We start from the raw sequence: 24385 nt of genomic DNA, 5'->3' as shown, positions 1-24385 counted from the left end.
CAGCTCCTTGAGAAAGTCACAGGGGCATCAGTTGGGCTTGGAGCAGGATTTGCCAACCCCACAGAACCTCACTAAGTTCTCTGCGTGTATTTGGCGGTCGAGTAGCACCTGGGATGGACTGAAAGTCCCAGTTCTGAAAGAAAATTCTGTCAAACTTGTATGTGTTAACTGGCGTGTGTGCCCTCCCATGACACATCAGTTCTTCTCTGAGGTGGTGCTTGGCAGGGGGCTTTTCCTGTTAAAATACAGGCATGCTTAGCACAGCACAGTGAGGATGGGTTATTTACTTCAGCATGAACTAATGTGTGGAGGCTTTTTCAGATTCCTCAGTGGTCAGGAACTCTTGTCTAGGTCACTGCAAACGCTTCTTGATCTTACTCAGTACTTTTCTGAATGATGCTCTGTGGGCTGCTGCCAATGCCCAAGGTAAGGAGGCTTGCCCCAGTGTCTGCTCAGGTCAATAGCTAAATTTGTTTTTGCTTTTCTAGGAGCACACATAGTGGAGTACCTTGTTGCTGTTTTCACTGAGCTCCTGCACTCTCAGAGAGAACCCCTTGCTCTTTGCTTGATGTTCCAGCTCTATGATAAAGATCTTGAGTCCCTGGAAACTGCTAAGTATCCTCAGCTCTACCAGTTTAACCAGTACTATAAACTCTGGATACCCAAGCAATCTCAGGAACCTGTGGTATGGAATACCTGAAGTCACTGCATTCTTGAGCCAGTATTCCTATAAAACCCTCACAGCTAATAGAGGTCACATTTCCATCAGAAAGAGCATTTCTATATCGAGCTAATTCTGTATTTCTTGTTGATCACGCTGGGACACAGATTTGCTGCAGGGCTTTTCTCTGATGACACAAGAGGTCTCTGTGGTGTTTGGGAGGTGGCTCAGGGCTCAGGGGTGGGTCGTACACAGGCTCCTCACCGGGCACAGCAGAGCCTGCTGCATACAGTGGCCTCAGTTCAGAGTGCCTGGAGTTGCCCCTGGCTGGGTTGGGGATCACAGGCCCCCCGGGCTGGCTTTGGTGTTTTTCTCTAAGGCCAGCAGTGAACACTACAGGTTCCCTGGGGGCACTGCTGGATGGCTCTGTTCTAGCAGGACTGCACACTTGCGCTCCTGGAGCTTCGCCCTGGGTTCAGCCCACAGCTCATCTCAAAACATGGGTAGCTGAGGAGATTTTTGTTTCATATTCATCGTTTTTCTCTTTTGCTTTTTTCACTTTAAACAGTTTACAAATCACGAGGAGGTAAACGAGGAACCTGCTGTGCCCCTGGATTCTGTATTTACCACTTTGCTAAAGAGAGCCTATGAGAGAGGAAGCAATACCCTACTGGAAGGTGGTGTTCAGACAAAATTGAGAGACTTGGCTTCCTGGCTCCCACCTGACCAGCTTTTGTTGGGAGTGAAGCACGTGCTGTTGTACCTGAAATCCACAGTGGAGAACTTCAGCAGTGTAAGAGCAATACTGTAATAATATTATGGTTATGTTTGCTTTATTTTCATGTAGAAGGTACAAATGACTTGCCTGTTAAAACTTAGGTTCCAGTTCTGTAGCTCTTTTTTCTGTACTTGTCTCTGAGGCTACACAGCACCATACAAAACTGCACCTAGTTTGTAAACAAATGTCGTTTCTAATCATTGAGGATTTACTTTGCATGGGTCGCCTTGCTGATCGGTGTGAGTGCAAATAAACTCGAGATTTTAGTCCAGCTCCTGGGTCTCCCTAAGAAGCCTTTGCAGAGAGTAAAATTCGCTGGCCTGTGTACCTCCAAATGTCACAATATAATTGAAATTCTATCACTATTTATTTGACAGCCTGAGGCCTCTTAGAATCAGGTTTCTACATAGGGAAGTGGTTCCCTCTCCCAGAAGAGGTTGTAATCTAAGTAATTCTTAGTTAAACTCCTATTCCTGTTGTACAATTGCCCTTCTGCTCCCATCCTCTTTTCTACACTTCCAAGATGTCTTTATTTTTATAGCTGGGTAAAACTTTGGGTCCTCAACTTGTTGACCTCTGTGTGGACCTGCTGTGCATTCTGTTGTGCCGGGCCAATCAAATAAAGCTGGAGCAGCAGCAGGAACAGGAAGAGCATCAGGCTGATGTGGATCTCTTTGTGGATGAGGAGTCTCTGATGACAGAAGTGTCTTCAAATGACAAGGTACCAATTCATTAGTATTTCTTATCCTCTGGCCAGCTAGTAGACAATTTCATGTTCAGTAACTGTAACTGATAAACTGTGGAAAATAGGCAGATGAAAGAGTTTATTTTTTACCCTGCACCCTGATTATCCATTCAGTGACACTGTTACCTCTGTGTGTTGCAGACCCTGGAGGATACACTCACTTCGATTTTCAGACATCCTACACTGGAGAGCTGGTTCCTGGCATTGGAGCTGCGCTCTATTCCTCAGCCTGGTCTGAACCCTGTCACTGTGAAGCTCCTGTCAGCTCACCTCAATTCTGGGGTGCTCCAGCTGCTGAAAACAGGCGCCCCCGTCCTGCAGAGCATCACGAGGGATCACAGACACGTCTTGTCCAAGTATTTCGAAGCCATCACCAAAAGTGTCCTGGAAGAGCTGCAGACTGTGGGGCAGAACAGAAGCCAGGTCTATCCCAGGAAGTCTCACCAGCTGCAGGCTCTGGAGGAGCTGCACATGTACATGACTGCAGCTCAGCTGAAGGAGATCACTTTAACCATGCTGCAACTTCCTGAGAACAGCTTGACTTGTCAGAAATCTGAAAAATCCCCTAAAATAGGGAAACAGTTAAGTTTCTATGGACAAATCTTGGTGCAGCTCCTTACAGACAGCTACCAAAGACATCCCCAGCAAGGAGAACTTCTGCTGTCCGCAGAGCACGTTCAGGCTTTGGGGAAATTGATGTCAGCATCGGCCAGCAAAGATTTGGAGCGAGTTTTCCTTCAGGCTCTCCAGAGTGAGCCAGTCCTGGCTTTCGCAGTTGGTGTCGAGGTGCAGGCTCACTGTCTTGCCCAGTGCTCACACACCTCCCTGGCCATTGTGGCCATGCTGATCCAGCACTCCAGGACTCACCTGCTGCAGTTTGAGCTCTGGTGTCTGAGCAGTGCCACTGGGAAGTACCTGAGGAAGCACATGGAGAGCTTTCTTCCGCTCATTCACGTGTATTTGCAGTGCAGAGACCTGGATGGTTTCAGCCGACCTTCCGCAGGTAAAGGCACCTCTGAGCCCTGCCAGTGATGCAGGAGCCACATTCCCTGTGCAGGATCTGCTGGCCTTAAGGGCTGGCAATCTTCACAGCACAGATAAAGGTGATAAGACTTGGATGTCTGACCTCTAGTGACTGTCTTGGACGTACCTCTGCAGCGCTAAAGGTGAAGAGCTGTTCTGAGGCTTGCCTGTTAGACTGAAGCCAAGTGCTCTTACAGTTACTGCTGCCCAGATTTCTCTTTTAAAGCCCTTATTTAATACTTAGTGAATGTGGGAATCTGTCATTGTGCTTCTCCTCATTCAGTAGAGGAGGTAAAACCTCTCGCTCAGGCATGGATAGAACAGTGTCTGGAGTGTGCAATGCCACAGCCGGATGGTTTTTGCAGAACCTGAGCTTTCACTTTTGCAGAGTCCAAAAATTTTATTTCTAAAACAAACATCCAACAGTGGGCTGGCTACAGTAATGCTGTGCTAAGCTGGCAGTCCAGAACTTTCTAAACCCACAGCAGCATTACAGCTATGTACAAGTGTGTTAAATTCTCTACCAGCAAATGATGAGTTAGGATTCAACTAAATAGAACAGGATCACTTGAATTTCATTTCTCTTGTTGCCCAGAAATGTAAATAGCAATGGAAATGGGCTGACTGGGGCTGTAGCTCTACCTACAAGGTCAAGCAGTGATAAGACCTTGTCAGCAGCCTGGGAGGTAGCAGATGTTAAAGAAGTGAGCCTCTCTGGAGCACTTCTCCGTAACAGATTAGGAGCTGCCGTAGCATCGTTTCCTACAAACTGAGTAGACTGCTTGGATTAGAAAGTGATTTGGGATTAGTGTGTTGTTGATTAGCAGCTGCAGCTGGTGGAACCTGTGCCCTCTGCTCTCCCATCAGTTGTCTCGGCTGTCACGCCTGTCCTGAGGAAAGCCCTGTGGAAGGAGCTCTGCACTGCGGTTCAGGACGCTGCAGCATCACACGAGGCCTCCGTGAAACTGCAAGTTCTTTCTAAGTTGTTGCCACCTTTGGAAAGCAAAGGGCTGCACAATCTAATGGACCTGCTTCCTGCTGCTCTGGAGAGAGCAGGGAATGAAGAGAGGTGGGAAGTGTGTGCTTGCCTCCCTCAGGGCACGTTTGTCCTGGGAAGCACTGTGATGGGAATGGGGGCAGTAACAACATCCTCTCCTCAGAGGATCTGTTGCTTTACACTTTGGCAGCAAGACATCTTTAACATACACAAAAGCAAGTTAAAATATTAATAAAAAAATCAATAATTATCTCTCTGCAGTTGGGCTGTGGCAGATGCCATATCCAGAGTGCTTAAAAACCCAGAGGAGCTGCTTTCCTGGAGGAGACGTCTCTTGTCAGCTTGCATGAAGGGATTAGTTGCCATGTACAGCAGCAGTAGAGATGAAGGCAGGCAAGAAGTGGAGAGGTCCATGCTGTTGAGGCTAGAGGAATTATTGGTGAGACTTCTTCTCTGCTTTGCCACAGTGGGACTGTATGCATATGTGTGATTGGACAGTTGCAGACTTTGTAAATATAGATTGGGCTTGATTTCGTGTTTTAGAGAATCTGGTCTCCATGGGCTTTTAATAGCTTTTGCAGAGTTAACTTAGTCCTGAGAATCTTTTTTTATGTGAAGCAGTTTCATGCTCTTGATGATGGCTTTCTGGTAAGAATCCGCTTTAAGGACAGGCGTTTGAGGTATTTAGGAGTAAGAAGTCATTACGTTTTATTATGTTTTTTAATTAAAAAAAGGTGATAGAGATAGTTCTGCCAAGACCCACCTGCCATGCCGTCTGAAGTCTGGGGCAAAAATGTGGTTGATCATAAACAGAAATACAGACATAGATCTTGAGGAACACTACTTGATTGCTCCCTCTGTACTGTGCTTTTGGTTTGAGTTCAGTAAACACAAATCCCTATGACACATAATACTGAAGGTCTCTGAGCAGTGAATGCCTTTGCCTTCTCACTGGCTTTTGCTGAGACTCCCTTATAGGACCTGTCTGACTCTGCAGGTCCTGGGGCCACCTCACAGTGTCCATCCCATCCTGAGGGTGTTTCCAGCCTGGTGAGGTCAGTACCTGCATTCCCAGGACTGTTGATATGTGCAGCTGTCAGTCTTCTCCAGCCTGACTGGTTTGTTGTGGTTCCCAGCTCCTCAGAGCTCATTAGTTGTAAGGAGCACCTACCCCAGCCACTGTTTGCCACCTGCAAAGCTTTGTTAGTTAAACCACACAAAAAGCTGGTACCCAGTCTTGCTTTGACTTGTCAAGTTGTGGTTCCTTTCACACTTTGGGAGTTTGAAGAGTATTGAGCCACTGGGTTTTTGGAACCTACAGCCCAGCTTGCTTTCTAGTTCCATACAGCTCATTTGCTCCCCTGCTCCCAGACCAGCAAAACGCTTGCAGCTTCCTTTGAAGCAGGAGTTAGGATTGTTGTATCCAAGAGTTTTTTTCCCTGTTAACCTCCAGTCATCCCATATGAGTGTTTGGCTTGCATGTTCTTAGTGTGTCCCTTGAGCTGTAGAGGCTCCGTGTGCCAAATGTGAACCAACACCTGCTTTTCCTTGCTGCACACAGTGTGTGGTTGAAGAAGTGGACCCAGATGACTGGTGCAGCCTTGTGAAGACAGGACTCAAGTAAGTGTTTTCGTATTCATTTGTTTTGGTTTTATTGAGTTCCTTTTCTTGGCCAAGTTCTCATTTCTTAAACAGCTTTTAATTTCAAGCAGGTTTCCTTGGGTTTGGTTGGGACCTGACTTCTCTGTGGTCCTCCTCCCAAAGGTACCGTTACAGAGATGAAACATTTCTGAAGGTCCTGAACGTTGCCATCCAGTTACTATACAAGAAAGAGTCCTCACTTAGCCAGAGCTTAGTCAGGCTCTCCAAACTTCACATGATGGTCACACAGCACTCTCTATTTTTGTCAACCATCCTGAGGTCAGTAGAAGAAGATGGTGCGAAGATCCAGACAAGAGGTATTTTTTAATATCATCATCTTCCTATACTAAATACAGCCAATCTTGTCTTTTCTGGGCTGTGATCTCTCCATCCAGCAACACACCCACTTATGTAAATACTTGCAGAGTTATTAACTGTTCCAGAATATTGGCATTTAAATTTTACCTCTGCTTGGATCCAAATGTTACATTCATTTCATGCTGCTTTTAAAACTACTGGAAAGGTGGGTTTGGGTTTTTATTTTGGTTTGGGTTTTTGTTTGTTTTTCTGGTATTTTTGACCCACTTGGAATCTTGGATTGATGCTTTGGGTTTCTCTGAGGTAGCTGGTGTAAGATCACTGAAATGCACATGGGTCCTGTGATGTTTGATTCTGCAAGTTTTATCAGAAATGACAATTTAAAATATGTGTATTTCGTATTGTAACCTTTCATGAGGAGTATCCTTCCCGAGGAATATAAATTGAATGCTAGTTCATTTGTGGGAGTGGCTTGGTTTCTTCTTCACTGGCAGCTGAAATCCTGCCTGACCTTGAGCCACATCTACTCTACATAGACCTCATCTTTTCTCCACTGTACAGGGGTTTGAGATGCAGTAGTTGAAAGACAAAGGGGAAAAATTCTCAGGGCAGCATGTTGATAACGAATTTTGTGGTTTGATGAGCACCACATAAACAAGCTTTCAAGTTTTAAAACACCTGAAAAGAGAAAATCTTGTGAAATCACCAGTTTAGTGACATGAAAAATAAGGAATAAATTTCTCTGCTTACTGTACGCGTGTTACCTTTAGAGTGTATTTCTGTGGATCGGCAGGATGGATTCTTTGAGGCCAGCTGCAGTATTCCAGAAGCTTGGTGTCACAAGTGCATTCACTCAAGCTGGTGCTTCAGGAGCTCTTCAGTTTTAACGTGCATTTTCTATTCCTGCACATAACTAGGGTCAAAACCCAGGCCTTTTCAGATACTGGAAGCAGAGAAATCCATAGTCGAGTCTTGAGTGTGCTACAGCCAGCCTGTTTGCTTTTGAGGAACCCCATGAGTTCTATTTTCTGTTTCTCAGTTAGTTACAGAGCAGAGGTGGATAATTTTTGTACCCCAGAGGACAGAGTTCCTGTGGCTCATGAGCCGTGTGACGCAGGGAAAGCTTCTGCAGGGTGGTATGTTCCACACTGGGGACCTCACCTGGCCAAGTGGCTTGTGTATTCAGCTTGGGAGTACTGTTTTAAGATGTTCCCTTGAATTCAGTGCATCATAATCACCCTTATGTGTACTGGGGAAATGGACTGTGGTATCTCCAGAGATAGGTCCTGATGCAAAATGCCCAGTGCTGTGCGTGCATCTGTGTGGAGTGGGTCTGGGGGGTCTTTATTTGTGCTTTGTGTGCCTGAGAGCTGCAGGGCTCAAGCTGTGCTTCTTCCAGAGGCGCTGGTGGACATTCTGCTGACAGCTGTGCAGCTCAGCCCCTCTCTCTGTGGGAGCAGTCACCTCCCAGTGCTGCTGGGAGCCTACGGGGCCACGCTGAGCACCGTGGGTGAGTGTCAGCCTGGCAAAGGCACTTCCTTCTACATCTTGTTCTTGTCTCCACCGGTAACTAACTTTGGGTTCAATCTTGGCTTCTAGATCAGAAGATACTGCTGTTGCTTCAGTTGTACGAGAAGAATAATCAAAGTCTTATAAACTCCAGGTGAGCCGAGCACCTTACTTTGTTGGGCAAACTACACAGAGAGAGTCTCACAATGGGTATTTTTCCAGGGTATCATTTTTAGATGAAGGAGACGGTGAATGAGATCAAACCTAAAGGTGAATGTTGCATTTGTAAACGTTTTTATTACTTATTTCCTAATTTTAGTGTAATTCTCTTAGTTGCCCAGACTTCTGTGTGTCTGTGGGTTAGATGAGGGAATGTTTCATTTCTGGAGTCACTCACTCTCCATAATTAGGACTCACTGTAGGGGTCTCCTCACAGATGGCAGGCTGAAACATAAGTCACTAGTTGACTTTTCCCTTTCCTGTGCCCAAGCAGTCAACAGGAAAGTCTGCTGCCAACAGCTGTGGTTTTGTCTGCCTTCCTCACGTGTGCTTGTCTGTCCTGGAGGTAGCAGCAGAAGGGCCAGAAGCAGTGCAAGAGCACTAGCACTGGCTGAGGCAGGTCTGGATCCCTGTCCCTTCATGCAGCTGCTGTCATTTTTACCCGCACTGAAAGCTTAATTCCATCGGTGCCTCTAGGTGGGTATGTTCTGACTTGGATGGACGGGGGAGGGCAGAGTGAATGAGAGACCCTCAGACTAAATTTGAAAAGTGTTGGGATGGATGGAAAAGGTGTTGCCAGGGAAACAAGTTCTAATTTCAAGTCCCACAAGGTAATAACAACAAATGAAGACAAAATTTCAATACTAATTGATCTCCTCTGTAGTTGCTTTTGGCTCTGTTGCTTAATGCAGTTACCTTTAATAATGTTTAAGGATCCTGCTGTGGGGTCCAGCTGCTGTGGAGCATCACAAGACTTGCAGGAGTCTGGGGAAGTCCCTGTGGCAGCAGCCAAGCATGGAGGAGATTCTGTGTCTGCTGGATCGAGAGAGGATGATGAAGACGGTTCTGTCGTTCCCTCAGCATCGCCGGCTGCTGCCATCACAGGTGCTTTTGCTTCAGCCTGTATATGGTTACCCTTCCTTGGATATACAGAAAGAGCCTTGAGCCATTCATTTCTTGCATTCATGCGGTTTATTTCCATTGGGAGAGTAGTTTCAATTCATAGGAGGACTGGAATTAGTTCTAGGAGCACCCTTCAAAATTCACTGCAAAATACGGGCCACGTCTTGTCAGCAGGGATAACTGTGCGTTGCAGAGGTTGTCACGTATGTGAGACCAGGATTGGGCAGCCCAAGCATCCACTGGCAATGGGCGCTCCAGCCTTCCTTACAGTTTGCTGGCCATGCTTATGTAGCTTTTGGTGCTGGTCAGGGGAAATAGTTGTGGATGTAGTCTCATGGTGAAAGCTGGGTTTAAACACAGGCTTGTATCACCCCGTGTTGCATCGTATTTTACAAGGTGTGGTATCAAGTGGGTTGTAGTGGGATGAGGTGGTTGTGGAAGTTTGAAACCAAGCTTGAAATTGGTGCTGTTCCTTACAAATACTGGTTTGGATCTGGTTTCAGGGGATACAAGAGTCACTATATAAAGATGGAACAGTCAAGAGCCTTGATGACTTCTATGATCCTTGTTTTCTACTTCAGCTCTTCAGTGAACTGATGAGACCAGGTAAAATGAGCGTTTTTCTTTGGTATGTAGTGTCAGGTTGCTCTGCTGCAGAAGCTGCACCTGGAGCTCTGCTATCCCTGATCCAAGAGCTAGTACTGCAAAGAATTTGTGCCTGACTTTAGAGGGAAGAAACAAGCTACTGTGAGGGCTGTGAGTGACCTGACTGGAGATGGGGCTTGTCACAGGCTGTGGTTATATCTTCAGCCAACTCATTTTCCACCAGACAGATGGGCATAAGGCCAGTGTGTTGGTGCTGTAAACGGTCAACAAGTTTCTTGTCTGACACGACTGGGCTTTGCACATGCACTTTGCATATTCCTGTTGTGCTCCACAGACACACTTTCTGTGGAGAGAGCCCTCAGAGGTCAAAGGAAGATAAGAAGCCGAAGGGATTTCCTAACCAGCTCTCTCTCAGTCTCTCTCTCTCTCTGTTAGTTATAGTTGAGCATGGTGTAGTTACAGCTGGATTTGGCTTTCCACAGCAGTAATGTTAGAAGCAGTTGGCAGGCTGTTGGTGTCAGTGCAATCACACACTCCTTTGTTCACCCAGACAGACCTCTGCAAGTATAGCCCCTGTTTGGGTGTGCTTAGCCTGTCCTTAGTTATAGTTTGAACTGTTCTGTGTAGTCCTGGCAGCAGGAAAAGAGCAGTCTTTAAGTCCTCTAAGGAGAAAAAGTACCAGAAGTGTTTGGCATTTTGCAGTTGGAGGGTTCTTAGACCATCCAGGTGATGCTGGGCATTTGAGGTGCACAGGGGCAAAGAGCATGGGCATCTGGTCAATCTTTGGAACCTAGTGTTGATAGCTGGAAAAAGGGCATTGCCCCGAGGAGGGAGGGATGGGTGTCTGTGGCAGCCCCAGCAGCACTGCAGCCAGGCGCTGGCTGCTGCTGTGGGACGCGCCGAGCTTGAGGGAATTGCTGTACATGATGTTCTTGTGGAGCTGTAAAGGCAGTGGCTGTCCTGAATCTGAACCTGGAGAGGAGAAAATAGCCCTCTTAGCTTCTCCACACAGACTGAGAATCTGTGTCCTAAGAGGGGCATTTTTAAAGGGCCCAAGTGATTTATGAATCCCAGTCCCATGGTGCTTGTAAACCATGTCAGCTGCTCTTGGAATTCCCAGTTCTTTATTTATTTGCTCTTTGTCCTGGGTGCACAGTGCCCTCAGAATACATAAACGTGGACTTCTTGCACAGTGTTGAGTGCTCACTGAGGAAAAAAGTAAGTCTGGGGTTGGGCAGATCTGCCTTTAGCTCTGATAAACATTTTGTGGAAAGCTTTTCCATCCTGGTTCTCAAGGTAATTTAAACAAGCTGTATGTCAGACATAGAATTAAATTAGGATGCTTTTCTAATAAGAGCTTGTTACTTTATGTTAGTTGTTGAACACACTCTCCAGGGTCAGCAGGATGGAAAATATTACCACTACATGCTTTCAGTTAAGGAAAATTTTCCAAATAAATCTTCCTATGGACTGCTGAAGCAAGAGCCTTGGATTTCATCCTGTGGCACCACTCCACAGTGTGAATGGTTAGTGCACATCAGCAGTTCCCCAGAGCTGCTGCCTGAAGGACAGCAGAGTGGTGGCTCTGGGACAAATGGCAGTGGTTGATGGAGAGGAGGAGACCCTGCTTTACCTGGCCCATAACCAGCAGAGCTGGCAATAAGAAACTGCCAGGTGTGAAAGTTTTACTGGTTCAAGTAGTTGAGAAAAAGATGAGAGAAATAGCTGGTGCAGGGACAGAAATAATCTGTAATTTTTAAAAAACATGATATTATATATATACACACATATATACACATGCACACACACTAGTCTAGGCAGTGTTAGGGGAGGAAGTCATTGGACCAAATGTAGGTACTTGGCAGTAAGGTTGCAGCCCCTTCTTAAATAGGAATACTTGTGTCTAGAAACTTCCTCTTGACCTTCAGTGTGAGTGGCAAGAAAATAACAGGAATCTTCTTGCTAAATTCATAGTGCATTTGTAGCTGTTAAATACCACTAAGGTGGTATATATGTGCTCCATTCCTGCAGGTCGGATGGAAGGTTCACGCCAAGTCATTTTTAGCCATGGGTGGGTAGAAATGGCAGCAACCCTTCAAAACACACAGAACACACACCCTTTAAGGAGAAACTCCAAATCCTGATGGCAAAATGCTGTGGAAGATAAATGCTAGATTGAAGGGTGTGTTTCCTGTTTTCTGTTGGGCTGATTTCTGGTCATTGCTGGATTTCATTTTACCCAGAAGGGTTCAGGGGTGCAGCTGAGTACTTGGCTCAGAACAGGCTTTAGCAGCAGAGTCACTTGTGCCTGCACAGGGGCAACTGCCGTGGTTTATGGGCTATTTATGGGCTCCTTTCTGTTACAGAAGCTATTTAGTGCTGGTGTTTCAGGCACCCAGAAATGCTCTGGAGAGATGAATTCTCCCTCTTGTTGTTCTTTGTACTCAGCATCCATGTCTACAGAATTTACCCCTAGCTTTGCATGGCCTAGCGAGCAGGATCATCTCTGTCTCACATAAATACTGCATAAAGAAATAAAAACAAGCCCAGGTAAATAATTTCTGTTCAGAGTGAATTGCTGAAGCCCTTTGCCAGCTGGAGGAGCCTTGGTGCACTGAGGTCGTAGTTTGTGGGGATAGAGCCAGAAATGGGTGCTCGTGCCCAGAAATGTTAAGGATGATGACGGTGCTGTTGCGTACACTGGGGCATGGCAGTGCTAACACACGCCGGTGCTTTCTGTTTCTTTTCTCCTGTCCCCTCACAGAGTGTGTGGTGGCATGTCACAAGTTTGTGGAAGTCCATGCCCTGGGTCTCACAGTGGCTGCCCTGAGCAGCTATGACCCCAACATGAGAGCGGCTGCGTATTTTGTCCTGGCTTCCTTCCGCTCCCATCTGGAAGGGGCTCGCTTTCGAGAGAAGAGCCAGGTAAGGCTCAGCTCCGTGGCCACTTTGGCAGGAGGTGGGACCTTATAGGTCACGGACCTGTGTAGGAGAGATGTTGCCTTGCTCATCCACCTGTGTGTGTGTGGTGAGACAGCTAAAAGAAGCTTTTTGTCATCGCTCTCTCCCCTTGTTTCTCCTCTGCTGCTTCATGTTTCCTCCTGGTGCAATCTTTGGACAGAGAAAGTGGGAAATGTGTTGTAGAAATTCTTGGGAATTTTGTAGGAATGGAAATGCTGATGGAATTGATATTTGACCTGTATGGCCTGTGAAATGTCCCAGAAGCTGATTGATGCGTTCATGCTCCTGTTGTGTTCATTTGGGCTGTGGCTCAGGCTTCTCTCCCTGGACTCTTGCAGTTGCTGTATCTCTTGGATGCTGTGCAGAATGGAATCAGGCAGCCAAACCTCAGGTTCACCTTCTCCCTGACCCTCTACATTGCTCGTGTGGCACAGCAGATGCTGAAGCCAGGTACAGGAATTTCCTGCGCGTGCCACTGCTGGGGTGGAAAACGGAGCCCTGGGCAATGTTGATCTCCTCAGCTGCTCTGTGCTCATGCACTCTGAGCTTTTCATTCTGGGGAAGAGAAGGGGAGGGATGGCCAGCAATGTAATGAGCCTCAGAGCAAAGGCCTTCTGCAGTTCCTGGGCTGTTCTCCCAGCTGGGAACTCGGTGCAGTGCAGCTTCTATTTATTGCTGTCTGTGCTTGTGGATTGGGAACATTGTCCTCTTTCACGGTGCCAGCTTTTTCTCTTCACAGAGGAGCACATGTACATAAAGTTAAACAGATTCCTTCTGTCACACCAGTATTTGGACTTGAGGAAGGTACCGGATTTTTTCCAGCTTTTCTACAGTTTTGATTTTGAGGTAAGAGTCCCAGTTTAGGTATCCATTTGTTCTTCAGAAATGTATAGAAAAGAGCCATAAGAATGCAATGAAATCTCATTCCTCCAAAGGTGGCGGCATCTTTTTTTTTGTCTTCTTAATATTAACACCCGGTGAGTTCTGCTGTGTATGCTCTGTGAGCACAGTAGTCAGAATATTCTGCCCCAGCTAGGCTACATTCATCTTTGAGTTTAGATTAGTATCTTTGAGTTCAAATGAGGTATTTCAGGAGGAGCAACTTCTAAAATTCCATTTGCACTGCATATTTGGGCTGCAGGCTGACTGTTCCTGATGGATGTTAGTGATTGAATTTGATAGGACAGGAAATGGAGAAGTCCAGCTTTGATAAGCCCTGAGCTGACTCTCACAGGGAACCAGTTTTTTGTGCTCTTAGGAGCAGGTATTGCTTGGAAATGTCGAAATGTCTGATGGTGGTATTTTTCTTTGTGGCTTCCAGTACAAAACAGAGCGAGAGTGGATCCTCAGATTTCTTGGGGAGGGGCTGCGTGACAAGCATTGCTATGAGCTTTATGACTACCAGAGGATTTTCCAAATCATTCTTTCCTTTTTCAACAGTCCTTTATGTGATGGGGGCTCCCAGGTAAGAGTTTAAAAAGAAAGCACCAAAAACCCCAAACCACAGAAGTTTGCATGGCTTTGAGATCTCAAGTACAAAACAGAAAGGAGCAGCTGACTCTGCCTTTGCCCTCTAGAAAATCTTTTTCTCGTTGACTTTGTGTATGTGTGGAGGGGGAAATAATTGCTTGTGTCTAAACCAGTCCCGTCCTTATCCCCTGAAACTGGAACAGGTTCCTGCCATCATGGAGCCTCATGCAGGTGCTGAGGTTCTGCTCCTACGGTCAGAGCCTTTTCTTTTTCTGGGGTCTCTGTTCCCCAGCCAGCACATTTGTTACCTCCTGCTTCGGCAGGAGGGAAACTCGTGCGCCAGGAGCTCTCAGGTTTGGGAGCATCCACCCTTAGCATTCCAGCTGTCAAAACCTGTGACAGGAAGATAAAATTGTCTTCCTACCTGGGGAGTTCCTGTAAGAGTAGCAGCTGTGGCATGAAGCTTTCAAGGGAGCACGTCTCTCCTTCCCTGGAGTTGCTGAGAACATGTGGTGTTCATTTCACTTGGAAGTTGATCAGATAGCAGTGAAACTGCTAATTCTGAGTTAGATCACTAGATCTTGACTGTAAAAGAACAAGTTACATTTTCTGTTTCAGAGTCGTATTCTGGAGATATTGCAAAGTGCTGCCCGTGTCACCAGAGCAGCCTATGAGCTGATCCAGGATCATAGCCTCCTCACGTGGCTCCTGCACAGCTTAGAGAAAAGGTGAACAGAGAAGTATACAGGAGAAATGGGAACAGTTGTATTGTCCACAGTAGAATAATTGTGACTGAGTTTGAAAACAAGGGTGGCAGACAGGGACACAGGGGCACCAAGGGGTGTACTGGCAGAACTTGCTGATCTCTGAGGTGTCCCTTGCAGTTTGTAAAACAGGACTGAGGCTTTCAGGTTGTAGTAGGAGGGATGATGGTGGTGGGGGTGGGGGGGCTCGTTGTTTTGGGAAACACTTCCTTGAAAAACCAAGAAAGAAAATGGCACCTTGTATTGGTGTCTTTACTTCTAAATCTTAAGCACCCTCAGTTCACATCCTGTCACAGGACCTCCTGCATAGGAAGTGGCACAGGAATGGATTTGAGCTGTCTAGAACATTTCTCCTCCCCTCACGTATATGCACATACACAAAAAAAAATATCTCTTCTGCCTGGAGTGCCCTGACAGATTCAGGCAAGTGCACCCAAAGTGCACTAGAAGATGATCCCCTGTACGTGACGGACCAGCTGCTGCTGAGGATCTGCCTTCCAAATGCGGTTTTCTTTCCTTTTCTGTTTACTTGCTTGTTTGCTTGTTTTGGTTTATTTTTCAGGTTTCTGGAAAACAAGGTGATAAATAAAATTATTTCCTTACTCCATACACTGTGGCTAACAAATTTAGGAGACAAGAGAGAAAACAAGAATCAATCCCAGGAGAAGAGGAAACTTCTTCCCATTCAGCTTGTAAATGAATTTCTGTATGTTTTGGTCGCGTTGATCAAACATATTGGGTAAGTCTTGTTTTGTTTTTTGTTGTTTCAGTCGCTTTGCATTTCATCCACTTTAATGAGGAACTTTATTGAGGCTGGGAGGATTTCTTTGTCTCTGGTAGATGAATGGCTTTTTTTGCCTTTGGTTTCTGTTGAACAGTGAATTTGGATGAGATTTCTTTGACAGGAAGGTATAGGTGTTTGAATACATGGGGGAATAAATAAAAATGTGATGCACAGTTGCTTTCAAGTCCTTAATTCCTAGCCATTCTGACAGTAAGGATTAAAAATTGCACTTATTAATTAGTATGCAGGAAAGTCCATGGCTCTTGTGTTTTCTTTTGGCAGGACTAATGTAGATGTGGCCAAGCTGACAGAGTTCTTCAGCACCTTCAGCTCTGTGCTGGAATACCGTGCTGTTGTTGTGGAGGCTTTTAGGGAGATGAGGCGTTTCACGGCCAACGACAGCGTCCTGTCCAGCAGGGACCTGCTGCTGCTGCTGCACAAGTGGAGCCTTGTCAGCAAAGACCTGCAGCTGCAGGAGGAGCTGCAGGCCCTGGCCCAGAAGTGCCAAAATACAGAATTGCCCAGTAAGTGCTAAAATACTTCAAGAAAGGCATTATTTTGTTGCAGCTGTTACAGCCCAACAGGAGGAGTGACGCACACTTCTCTGGAAATAGTAGTAATACCTTCTGTCAGACTGGTGTAGCTGGAGGGAGGAGGCAAAGAAATAGCAATCTTTCAGATCTTCCTTGCTGTGATTTCTAACCTGAACACAACTTGTAAGCTTTTGAGAAGCGCAATTTAAAAAGGGAAAGGTTCATTTTAAAATGAAACTTAGTTGCAAATCTCCAATCAGGCTTTGCAAAATAGTATTGTTTAATGACACCTTAAAAGAAAAAGCAGTGCCTGGAGGCTTTGAGCCCAAAGGTTTGAATTATTCTGGATGTGGGTGGGGGTTTTAGAGTGACGTGGAAGTGAAACCAATAAATAAATGAAACAGTAGAAAATTAAATAGTTTACTTTTCTTGTTGTCATCAGTTTTGAAGAAAGGAAAAATATATCAGGACTTGCGTAACTTATCTTGTTCACTGAACAAAAAGCACAAGGAACTTGGGAGTGGGAGGTCTTGGGACAACCCTGGTTTCCTGCAGGAGCAACTGCTTTTGGTGCACATTAAAGCTTCTGTACCTTTGCTTTGTATCAGTTGAGAAAGTGTCCTGTATTTAAGGGATGCTGTAAAAGCTTTAGCTTTTCAAAGGTTTCTCTCACCCTTTCAAACTCCTCAGGAAGACATGAAGGAGTGATGCCTGTAACTTATTGTATGTATGGGTTGTGTTGCTCCAGGCTTCAGGAGCTTCTCTCGTCTCCAGGCTGGGTGATCCAGTTTGGAACAAGATTCCAGCCCGCAGTCTCTGGGAGCTCCCAGAGCCCCTTGGAACGGCGCAGGCTCCATGAGGCTGCTAAAGGCAGCTGGTACTTGCCATTGTAACAATGGGGTCAGCACAGGAGAGCACCTTACTTGCACAGTTTTGTACCAGGAAAATCCTTTGGAGTATCTGATGGTTATTTTGCTGGTTTTCTTCTTACAGAAAATGTTAACAACAAGAGCAAACCTCAGGCCTCATCTCGTGTGCATCGTCACACTGGGAAAAAGAATGAGGTTGAAGAAGATGACGCTACTGTAGACATGGAAGCATCCGAGCTGGAGAAGTGCAGAGAACATCTGAATTCCATCCTTGCCCATTGGGACCCTGTTTCTCCAGCAGCGCCCCGCACAGGGGGAGCGGAGACCCTGAGGGCCAGTGAAGGTGGGGGCGAGGCAGTGGCTGTCACCTGTGCATCCATTCACGTTGTTACTAAGTGGCTGGTGAGGTCCCTGGCTGGGCAGAGCCTCCTCAGGGAGCAGGACGTGTCCCCAGTGCTGAGGTGGCTGCGGAACCGTGTCCTGCCGCAGCTGGCGGCCGCGCGGGAGATGCTTGGGGACGAGACACTGAGGAACAACCTCTTCAAGCTCTACAGCCGGCTCTGCCAGGCCAGCAGCTCCTCAGCTGGGCTCTCCAGGGAGCTCGGTGTGCTGGCTTCCATCATGCTCCAGCTCATGGAGGAGCAGGGCCCGTCCAGCACCTTCCACGAGCTGGTGAAATCCCTTTGCCTATCAGCAACAACAGAAGAGGATGAGGACAGGAGAGGTGACTTGTCTTGTTCTTAGCACTCGAGTTATGAGGCAGCAGTGGGAGGAACTAGGAAATTCCACAGCTTTTTTAATCCAGTAAACCAGTTTTCCCCTGCCCACCCAGGCTCATGGCTTCCCAAAACAAAGCTGTCTTTGGTGGGATGGGCACAGGGGTGGGGCGGCACAGAGCATGCTGATACTGGGAGTTTTTCTGACACTGCACTCACACTCCCTTTAAGAAACTTCCCTTTCAAGGACTATAATGAAAAGAAAGGTATGAAAGAAATGTAATTCCAAGAGGGAAAATAGTCTGCAAAAAACAAGTCCCCATGGGCCTGGATGCTGATCCCCATTGCTGGTCCATGGCAGCATCTGACAGGTCAGATTTCAAGCTGTTTTATGTAATAGGAATCTGTTTTTTTCCTTCTTGTGGGCAGGATCATTGGCTTTGCATGGGCAAAGGTACTGCACATTTTCCACCCAGGAAAAGAGTTAGGGAACTATTTTAAAATGTATTCCTGGAGGTAAACAGCCTTGGCTTGGTATTTCTGTGTGGAAGTAGAAGAATAGCTCTTCTGATTTTTCTCTCATCTTCTCCTACAGCTGTTTCTGTGTTCCTGACTTCTGTTTACATCGGGGACGTGTGGCTTGGAGCTCAGGAGCCGGATATGTTACTGACCCACGCCAGGTTGGTCTGCACTAGTGCAGGTGATGAATTGCAGGATGGCTTGGGAACTCGGAAACAAGCAGAAGAAACTATTGTGTCTCTTTGCAAAAAGATTTGGCTGCATCAGAGCAATAATTCAGGACACTGACACTTCATCGTTAACATTCTGTGCTTTGCCATCCTCACTGTGAGCCCTGAAAGCCTCCTGAGCTGTTCTCATACAGACCTAACTTGTTTGGTCAAAAAAAAAATCTTACTTTTGTTTGGTGAAAAAAAAACTTATTACTGTGTGGAAACTCATGGGGGAGATATTATTCAGCATCTTTCAGTGGGACATTAAAGCTTCAATTTCCCTTTTCTTGAACGGTCTGAGACACAATATTACTTTATATCATTTTTATTACAGGCATTTTTAACTTCTTGAAAAACCAGAAAGACTGTTTGTGCATATGTGTGTCGTTAATGTCCATCCTCTCTCCAGTGTAGTACGGGAAAAAAGGCTGCAGAGCTTTCTACAAGGGGCTGTAAGTGCAAATAACGAGGAGCCAGAGCTTTAGTTATGATGATTTACTATTTCTTAAAAGAACCTGATTGATTTCATGATAGCAAAAGCAGTATTAATGGAAGATTGAACTCGGGAATCATGGTGACCTCCTTGGGTTTAAAAAGCTTTAATAGGTTTTGGAGACATTTATATCAGATCTGGTTTATTTTTATTCCCCTTTTATTTAAAAAAAAAAAGAAAAAAGCCCTGATCCGTCACTGCTGCTGTGATGTGTGACAAAAGGCCATCTTCCCTCCACTTGGAACAGGTGAGAGATGGAGCTAAACCCCAAAGGATTTTCTGCTCAATGATTGTACCTCAGTTTTAATGGGAATTCTCTGCAAAATCTGATCAATTGTTCTTGGCTGTGGCCATGAGGGGAGTCGAACATGCCAGCCCAGATCTCCAAACATGCAGTGCCAGAAGGAGAACCTTTGAAATATAAACCTGGATTTATTCAATGACTCACGGGTGCCTGCTGGGCCCAGATCCTCTGTACAAACACTGTGCAGGGAAAAGGCAGGACTGCACATTCCTTGTGATAGGAATTGAGTTGTGGGGGGGTTAAATGAAAAGGAGATGCAAAGGAGGGAATTGCTTCTACCTGTAAATATTCCTGTGCTAAAGGAGCCCTGCCCAGTCTGACTGCTGGCCAGTGCTCCTCCCTGACTGTCCCCTCTCTTGGGGAGCCTCTGTCCTGCTGGCCGTGCCTCTGTCTCCATCCCTGTGCTGCTCCTTGGCCGTGTTTGCCTGCCACCCCCCACGTGCTGTGGTAGTTTCCTCTGTGTGTTCTTGTTTCCCTCTTTGTCTCTGTATCCCTCAGTCCTGTGTGTTTGGCACTGTGTCTCTTCCTGCGTTGTTCTCCGTGCCTCACTCGTGTTTCTATTTTATTCTCTGTGCCTTTGTGGAGCTCCCTGTGCTGTTGGTTCTCATGGGCGTGTCCCATTTGTTGTCCCTGTTCTTTTTAATCCCTTTCTGTGTACGGCCCATTCTCCATCCCAGGTGTTTTTGGTTTTTGTTTTTTTTATTTTTTTCCATTTCATCCTGCGCCTTGATCTTAATTTTCTTGCTGTGTCCTCTCTGCTGTCACTCCCTTTTTCTGCCTCTCCTCGCCTGCATCTGCGGGGCTGAGGAGGAACTTCAGCCCTTCTGGGGGCTGTACCCCCTTCCTTGTGTGAGCACAGTCCCTTTTTGGGGGGATGGACCGGGGGAAGGGTTCGAATAAAGCCCCGTGCTCCTGCCCGGGGCAGCTGGAGCCATTCTGTGCCTTCTTTGGGGGGAGACTCGGGGGCTCCGATGTCATTCGGGGCACCCCAAGGTCCTGGCAGAGGGAGCCACGCTGGGCGAAGGAGCAACTGAGTGGGGAATGGGGGGGTCGTGCCAGTGCCCTCTCCCAGAGGGACCCGAGGGTGCAGGACACTCACAGGGAGGGCTGGGTGGAGAAGACAGGAAAATATAAATATAAAAAATACCTAAATACTGTTTACAATAAATGTTTTATTGGTTTTACTTGGTTAGAGGCAGAGGTTTTAATAAATAATATAAATATAATTAACATAAAAAAATATAAATATACAATATATACAAGCAAAACTAAAAATATATATGCATCTCTAAATATATGTATGTATAAATATATTTAAATATAAAAGATAAACAAATAGAAGTATATATGTAGGATATAATATAAATAATATATATTATAGTGTATCATACATAATAGAAATAAATATGAGAAATATAAATAGGGAAATATAAATATAGTTTAAAATAAAGGGGTTTTTTGTTTCTATTTGGTTAGAGGCAGAGCTTTTTAATAAATAATATTTAAAAATAGAAACATACAAATATATGTAAAGATACACATGTACATAAACTAGAAATTTTAGTAGTATAAAAATTATGTATATAATAAAAGTGTAGTGTACATGTTCTAAATTGTATAAAATATATTTAATATATGTAATATATATATAATGTCAAATATAATTATGAGTAGAAATTAAATACTAAAAATAGGTATAATTTATATCTAAAGGGGTTTTGTTTAGGGGCGGGGGGTTTTTTAGATGTGGTTGGGCTTTTTTGGGGGCATTCATCTCGGATTGGGGCTCTCTGTTTTGGCCCAGGAGCTCAGGGCTGGCCCCAGCCTGGGGCCTCTCCTGCCAGGTGAGTGTGACACTGTAGAGAAGGGAGCCAGGCAGTGCTGTGGGACTTAGAATCTACACAAATATTTTCCACATGTGTTTGCAGAGATCCGGCTGTGGGGAAGCTGCAGAGAAGGCTGCCCAGCACAGCCCCCCAGAATGGGCCTCCCCCTCTGGGCTCCCACAGAGGATGGGGCAGGTGCAGCCCCCTGCCATTGCTGTGAAATTCGCTGAGTCTGGGCAGGGGTTTCCTGACTGTCCCTGTCTCCAAGCAAGCTGTGCCTTGCTGTCCAGAAGCCCTGCCTGGGCTCCATTCCCTCTCCGGGCTCACCAGAGGGATGCAGAACCAGGAAAGTGTCAGGCTGGAAAGGGGCAGGTGCGGCCTGCAGCCACAGCAGGGGGAAGGACAGGAGGCTAAGCCTCTCCACCAGCCCTGGGCCCAGCCTGCCCAGGAGAAGCTTCTGAGAGGCACCGGGGGCTCTCGTTTGCCCGGAAAGCTGCAACCTGTGGGGGCAGAGCTCGGCGGTGTGACCCAGCACTGCAGGGAACAGGGATAATGGCCCACAGGGGTTGGCTGCAGTCCTTAAAAGCAGGGTCTGCTTTCACCACTGCCTTTTGCTGCCCGCAGGGATCTGTGGTGAGGGTTGGGAGCTCCTGCTGGGGCAGGAGCTTCATCTTCCAAGAGGCAAAGCTGCAGCATCTTCCTCCCCAGGGACCGTCTCCGTGCAGGAAGCAGCACAGGGGACTGGCCGAGGGGCTCGGGCTGGGACACGGCCCCAGCAGGAGCAGCCCTGAGCACACTGACACGGGAGGATGAGCCCAGGTGGGGAGCACGGCCCCAGCCTGGCACCAAGAGAGGCTGGCACGGGACAGTGAGCCCAGGTGAGTGCTCTGGCCTGGGCAGCTCTGCCGTGCGCCTGGGGCAGGTGGCAGGATCAGGCAGGGAGGAGGGAATGCCCAGATGCTCAGGAGCTGAGGAAGTTGTGCCTGGCCGTGGCTGAGAACGCGCTGTGCCGGTGGCTCCTGGTGCTGGCCCTGCTGCGGGCCAGTTTGGGGCTGGCGCCACTGCCAGGCAGCAGCAGGGCCAGGGTCGGGGCAGTGCCCAGCATCTGCCTTATGCCTGGCTGTTCCTCGGGAACAGAAGGGTTGTGCTTGTGGTTTCTGGTTGTGTGGCCTGTCCTGTTGTGGTGTGGTTTGGGGCTGCACTGGCAGTGCTGCTGGACAGGGCCCTGGCTGCAGGGGTATCAGGACAGGAGCTGGGGCTGGGATTCAGCTGTGCCCCATGATTGTGGGAGTGCAGCAATCTGTGTCTCCTCCTCTGCTCTTCTGGCTGGAAACGTGCATTTTTTTGGCTGAATACTGAGCCTTCCTGTTGTCATTTCTCCCTCCCCTCCCTGTCCTCAGTGCACAACACTGGTCAATCTGTGCCCAAAGCGAGGGGCAGCAGGGAGGGAAGGGGTTGCCCCTGCCTGGGAGGGTGACAGGCGTCTACTGTGGGTTATGTGGGGCTGTGCTGTGCACCCTGGGGATGCTGACTGACCCCCTTGTGCAGAGACAGAGGAGATGCTGCTGCACCACGTCCCCAGGAGAGCCCCTGCCTCCCTTCTGCTCTCAGGGCTGGGACTGGGAGACGCCTCCACACAGTGAGTGGCACTCGGCATGGCTTCAGTCCCCAGTGGAAGAGGCTGGGCTCCCTGCTGCTCAGTGCTCCTGCTTAGGGACAGCCACTCCTGCGCCTGGCTCGGAATCCAGGGTGCACTCATTTCAGATCCAGCCTCGAGGTGTTCCTGCTGCAGCTCAGGTGAGCTCAGCTCTCCCTCTGGGACACCTGTGCCTGTTACAGCTCCAGCCCATGGAGCCTCTGCACGAGAGCTGTTCCTGGTTCTCACAGCTCCTGCTCCTGGACCCTTGCTCACTTACTGCTCAGGATACCTGAGGTGATTTCTGTTCCTTCTGCTTGTTCCACTTGCAGGTGTTTCCCAGCCCAGCTTGCTGAACCTCCAGCTCTGACTGTGGCACGTTCTTCATTCCAGCTCTGGCTCTGAGATGCTCCACTTGATGGCTGCTCCAGTTCCTTCCAGCTCTGGGTAAATAACTGGCGTCTCTTATGTAATCTGTGTCTATGTTCTGTCGTTTGTGTCCAGCTGTGTTACCTTAGTCACATCTGGAGGCTTTATCAGCATCCTCCCAAGCCATGGTAGCCAGATAATGCATCTGTGCTTGCTTATAGTTATGGGTATTGCTCAAGTCTTCTGCTTAAAGCCCATTGTAGTTATCAGCAAATGTTATTTTCACCTAAGGAATCCAAGAATAAAAGCAAAAGAGCTAGCTGTGATAGTGGAGTTGCTGCTGAACTGAACTCCCTTAGAAATAATTCTGAACAGGTAAAGTCAGACTTTGGTACAGTCCTGGCTCATTCTGAGGTGAGAATAGAAATGGAATGTAGTGTTTTGTTTTAACAGTAGAAAGTTTAAAATGAGCTTCACTTATTTGTAATATTGCTGCTTGTATTTTGGGGATGATGCTGCAAGTAAAAATTGCGAAGTGTTATGAATCTAATTCGTGATACAACTGAAATTGCAGGTTTGGAATGGTGCTTGGAAAGATGACAGCTGCAGTGAAGTATGATACAAATACACAGAAGGATGTCTGAGCATGAGGACCCAGAAGTGCTATCCTGTCAAGCCTGGCATCAATGAATTCCTTGGCTCCTAGAACATACATAGAAATTGTATTCTTTCCCAGAAAATGCAGGAGGGAATAACCCCACACAACCCACACCCCCTGAAAGAAGCCAAAGCCCCTTGGAGGATTGCAGCTCATCCCTGCTGTCATCTCCAGCAATGTCTGGGCACTGAGACGAGATGATCTTGCAATCTGCTCTGGGACAGCAGGAGGGCAGCCAGATCTGACAGATCCTTCACTTCCAGCTTGACTTTTCCAAGCCTCCAGGACTTCACTCCTGCTTCAAACAAGTTTTCCTATGCACTGCAAGGCTCACTTCTGATTTCCTTCTCCCTTCTGGAAAACCATGGAGCTTCTCAGCAACCCTGGTGAGTCCCAGTCTGTTTCCTGGCTCCACATTGTTATCCTTCCCTCACTGGATGGTGTGCTGGCTTTTCTAAATCCTGGGGGAATAGATGCCTTGGCTGTGCCCTGAGGAACAGGGAATGGAGCACAAGTCTCACAGGAGCAAGAGAGCAGGGAGGGTGCACAAGGTAATCAGCTCCTCCATCCCTCCCCAAACATCCCAGATCATCCTGGCTCTGGGGAAATATCACTTGTACAAAGCCTTGGGGTGATCGTACCAAATTCTAGTACTGGATAACAAAGATAATGATATGGCGGGGGGGGGGAAACAAGAAACCCCCAGCAGCTTTTTGCATAACAAACTTGTACAGTTATAACTTGTGAATCTCTTCTTTGTATCTAAGGTTGCCCATTCTCCCTAAAGCAGAGAAACAAAGCAGGCAGCAGTAAAGAAGCTGTCTGGGGTACAAGACACTGCCTCCTGCCAGCAAAGCTATTTAGTGTCCAT

At 47.1% G+C, this 24385-nt stretch overlaps 1 protein-coding gene and 1 long non-coding RNA gene across 2 annotated transcripts in view; both read left to right on the top strand.

Annotated features, from left to right (window-relative positions):
- Positions 1-18907, top strand: part of URB1 (URB1 ribosome biogenesis homolog) — a 39536-nt gene extending 20629 nt beyond the window's left edge. Inside the window, exons 19-39 of the mRNA XM_079321237.1 lie at positions 489-685; positions 1230-1454; positions 1981-2160; positions 2326-3187; positions 4075-4276; positions 4466-4643; positions 5766-5824; positions 5969-6162; positions 7563-7673; positions 7763-7826; positions 8605-8776; positions 9298-9400; positions 12165-12325; positions 12700-12811; positions 13101-13207; positions 13683-13826; positions 14450-14559; positions 15158-15334; positions 15662-15903; positions 16906-17505; positions 18093-18907. Coding sequence (XP_079177363.1) covers positions 489-685; positions 1230-1454; positions 1981-2160; positions 2326-3187; positions 4075-4276; positions 4466-4643; positions 5766-5824; positions 5969-6162; positions 7563-7673; positions 7763-7826; positions 8605-8776; positions 9298-9400; positions 12165-12325; positions 12700-12811; positions 13101-13207; positions 13683-13826; positions 14450-14559; positions 15158-15334; positions 15662-15903; positions 16906-17505; positions 18093-18304 — 4412 coding nt within the window. The 3' untranslated portion in view covers positions 18305-18907. The remainder of the gene's footprint in view (positions 1-488; positions 686-1229; positions 1455-1980; positions 2161-2325; positions 3188-4074; positions 4277-4465; positions 4644-5765; positions 5825-5968; positions 6163-7562; positions 7674-7762; positions 7827-8604; positions 8777-9297; positions 9401-12164; positions 12326-12699; positions 12812-13100; positions 13208-13682; positions 13827-14449; positions 14560-15157; positions 15335-15661; positions 15904-16905; positions 17506-18092) is intronic.
- Positions 18908-22650: 3743 nt separating this feature from the next.
- Positions 22651-22960, top strand: LOC306804937. The gene is made up of 2 exons (XR_013775073.1): positions 22651-22728; positions 22820-22960. It is a non-coding gene; the product is annotated as an uncharacterized lncRNA (long non-coding RNA).
- The last annotated feature ends 1425 nt before the right edge of the window (positions 22961-24385 follow it).

The sequence above is a fragment of the Erithacus rubecula genome, assembly GCF_903797595.1.
Source record: "Erithacus rubecula genome assembly, chromosome: 1".
NCBI lineage: Eukaryota > Metazoa > Chordata > Aves > Passeriformes > Muscicapidae > Erithacus > Erithacus rubecula.
The sequence above is the reverse complement of the archived record's forward strand: the minus strand, read 5'-3'. Positions and strand labels throughout refer to the sequence as shown.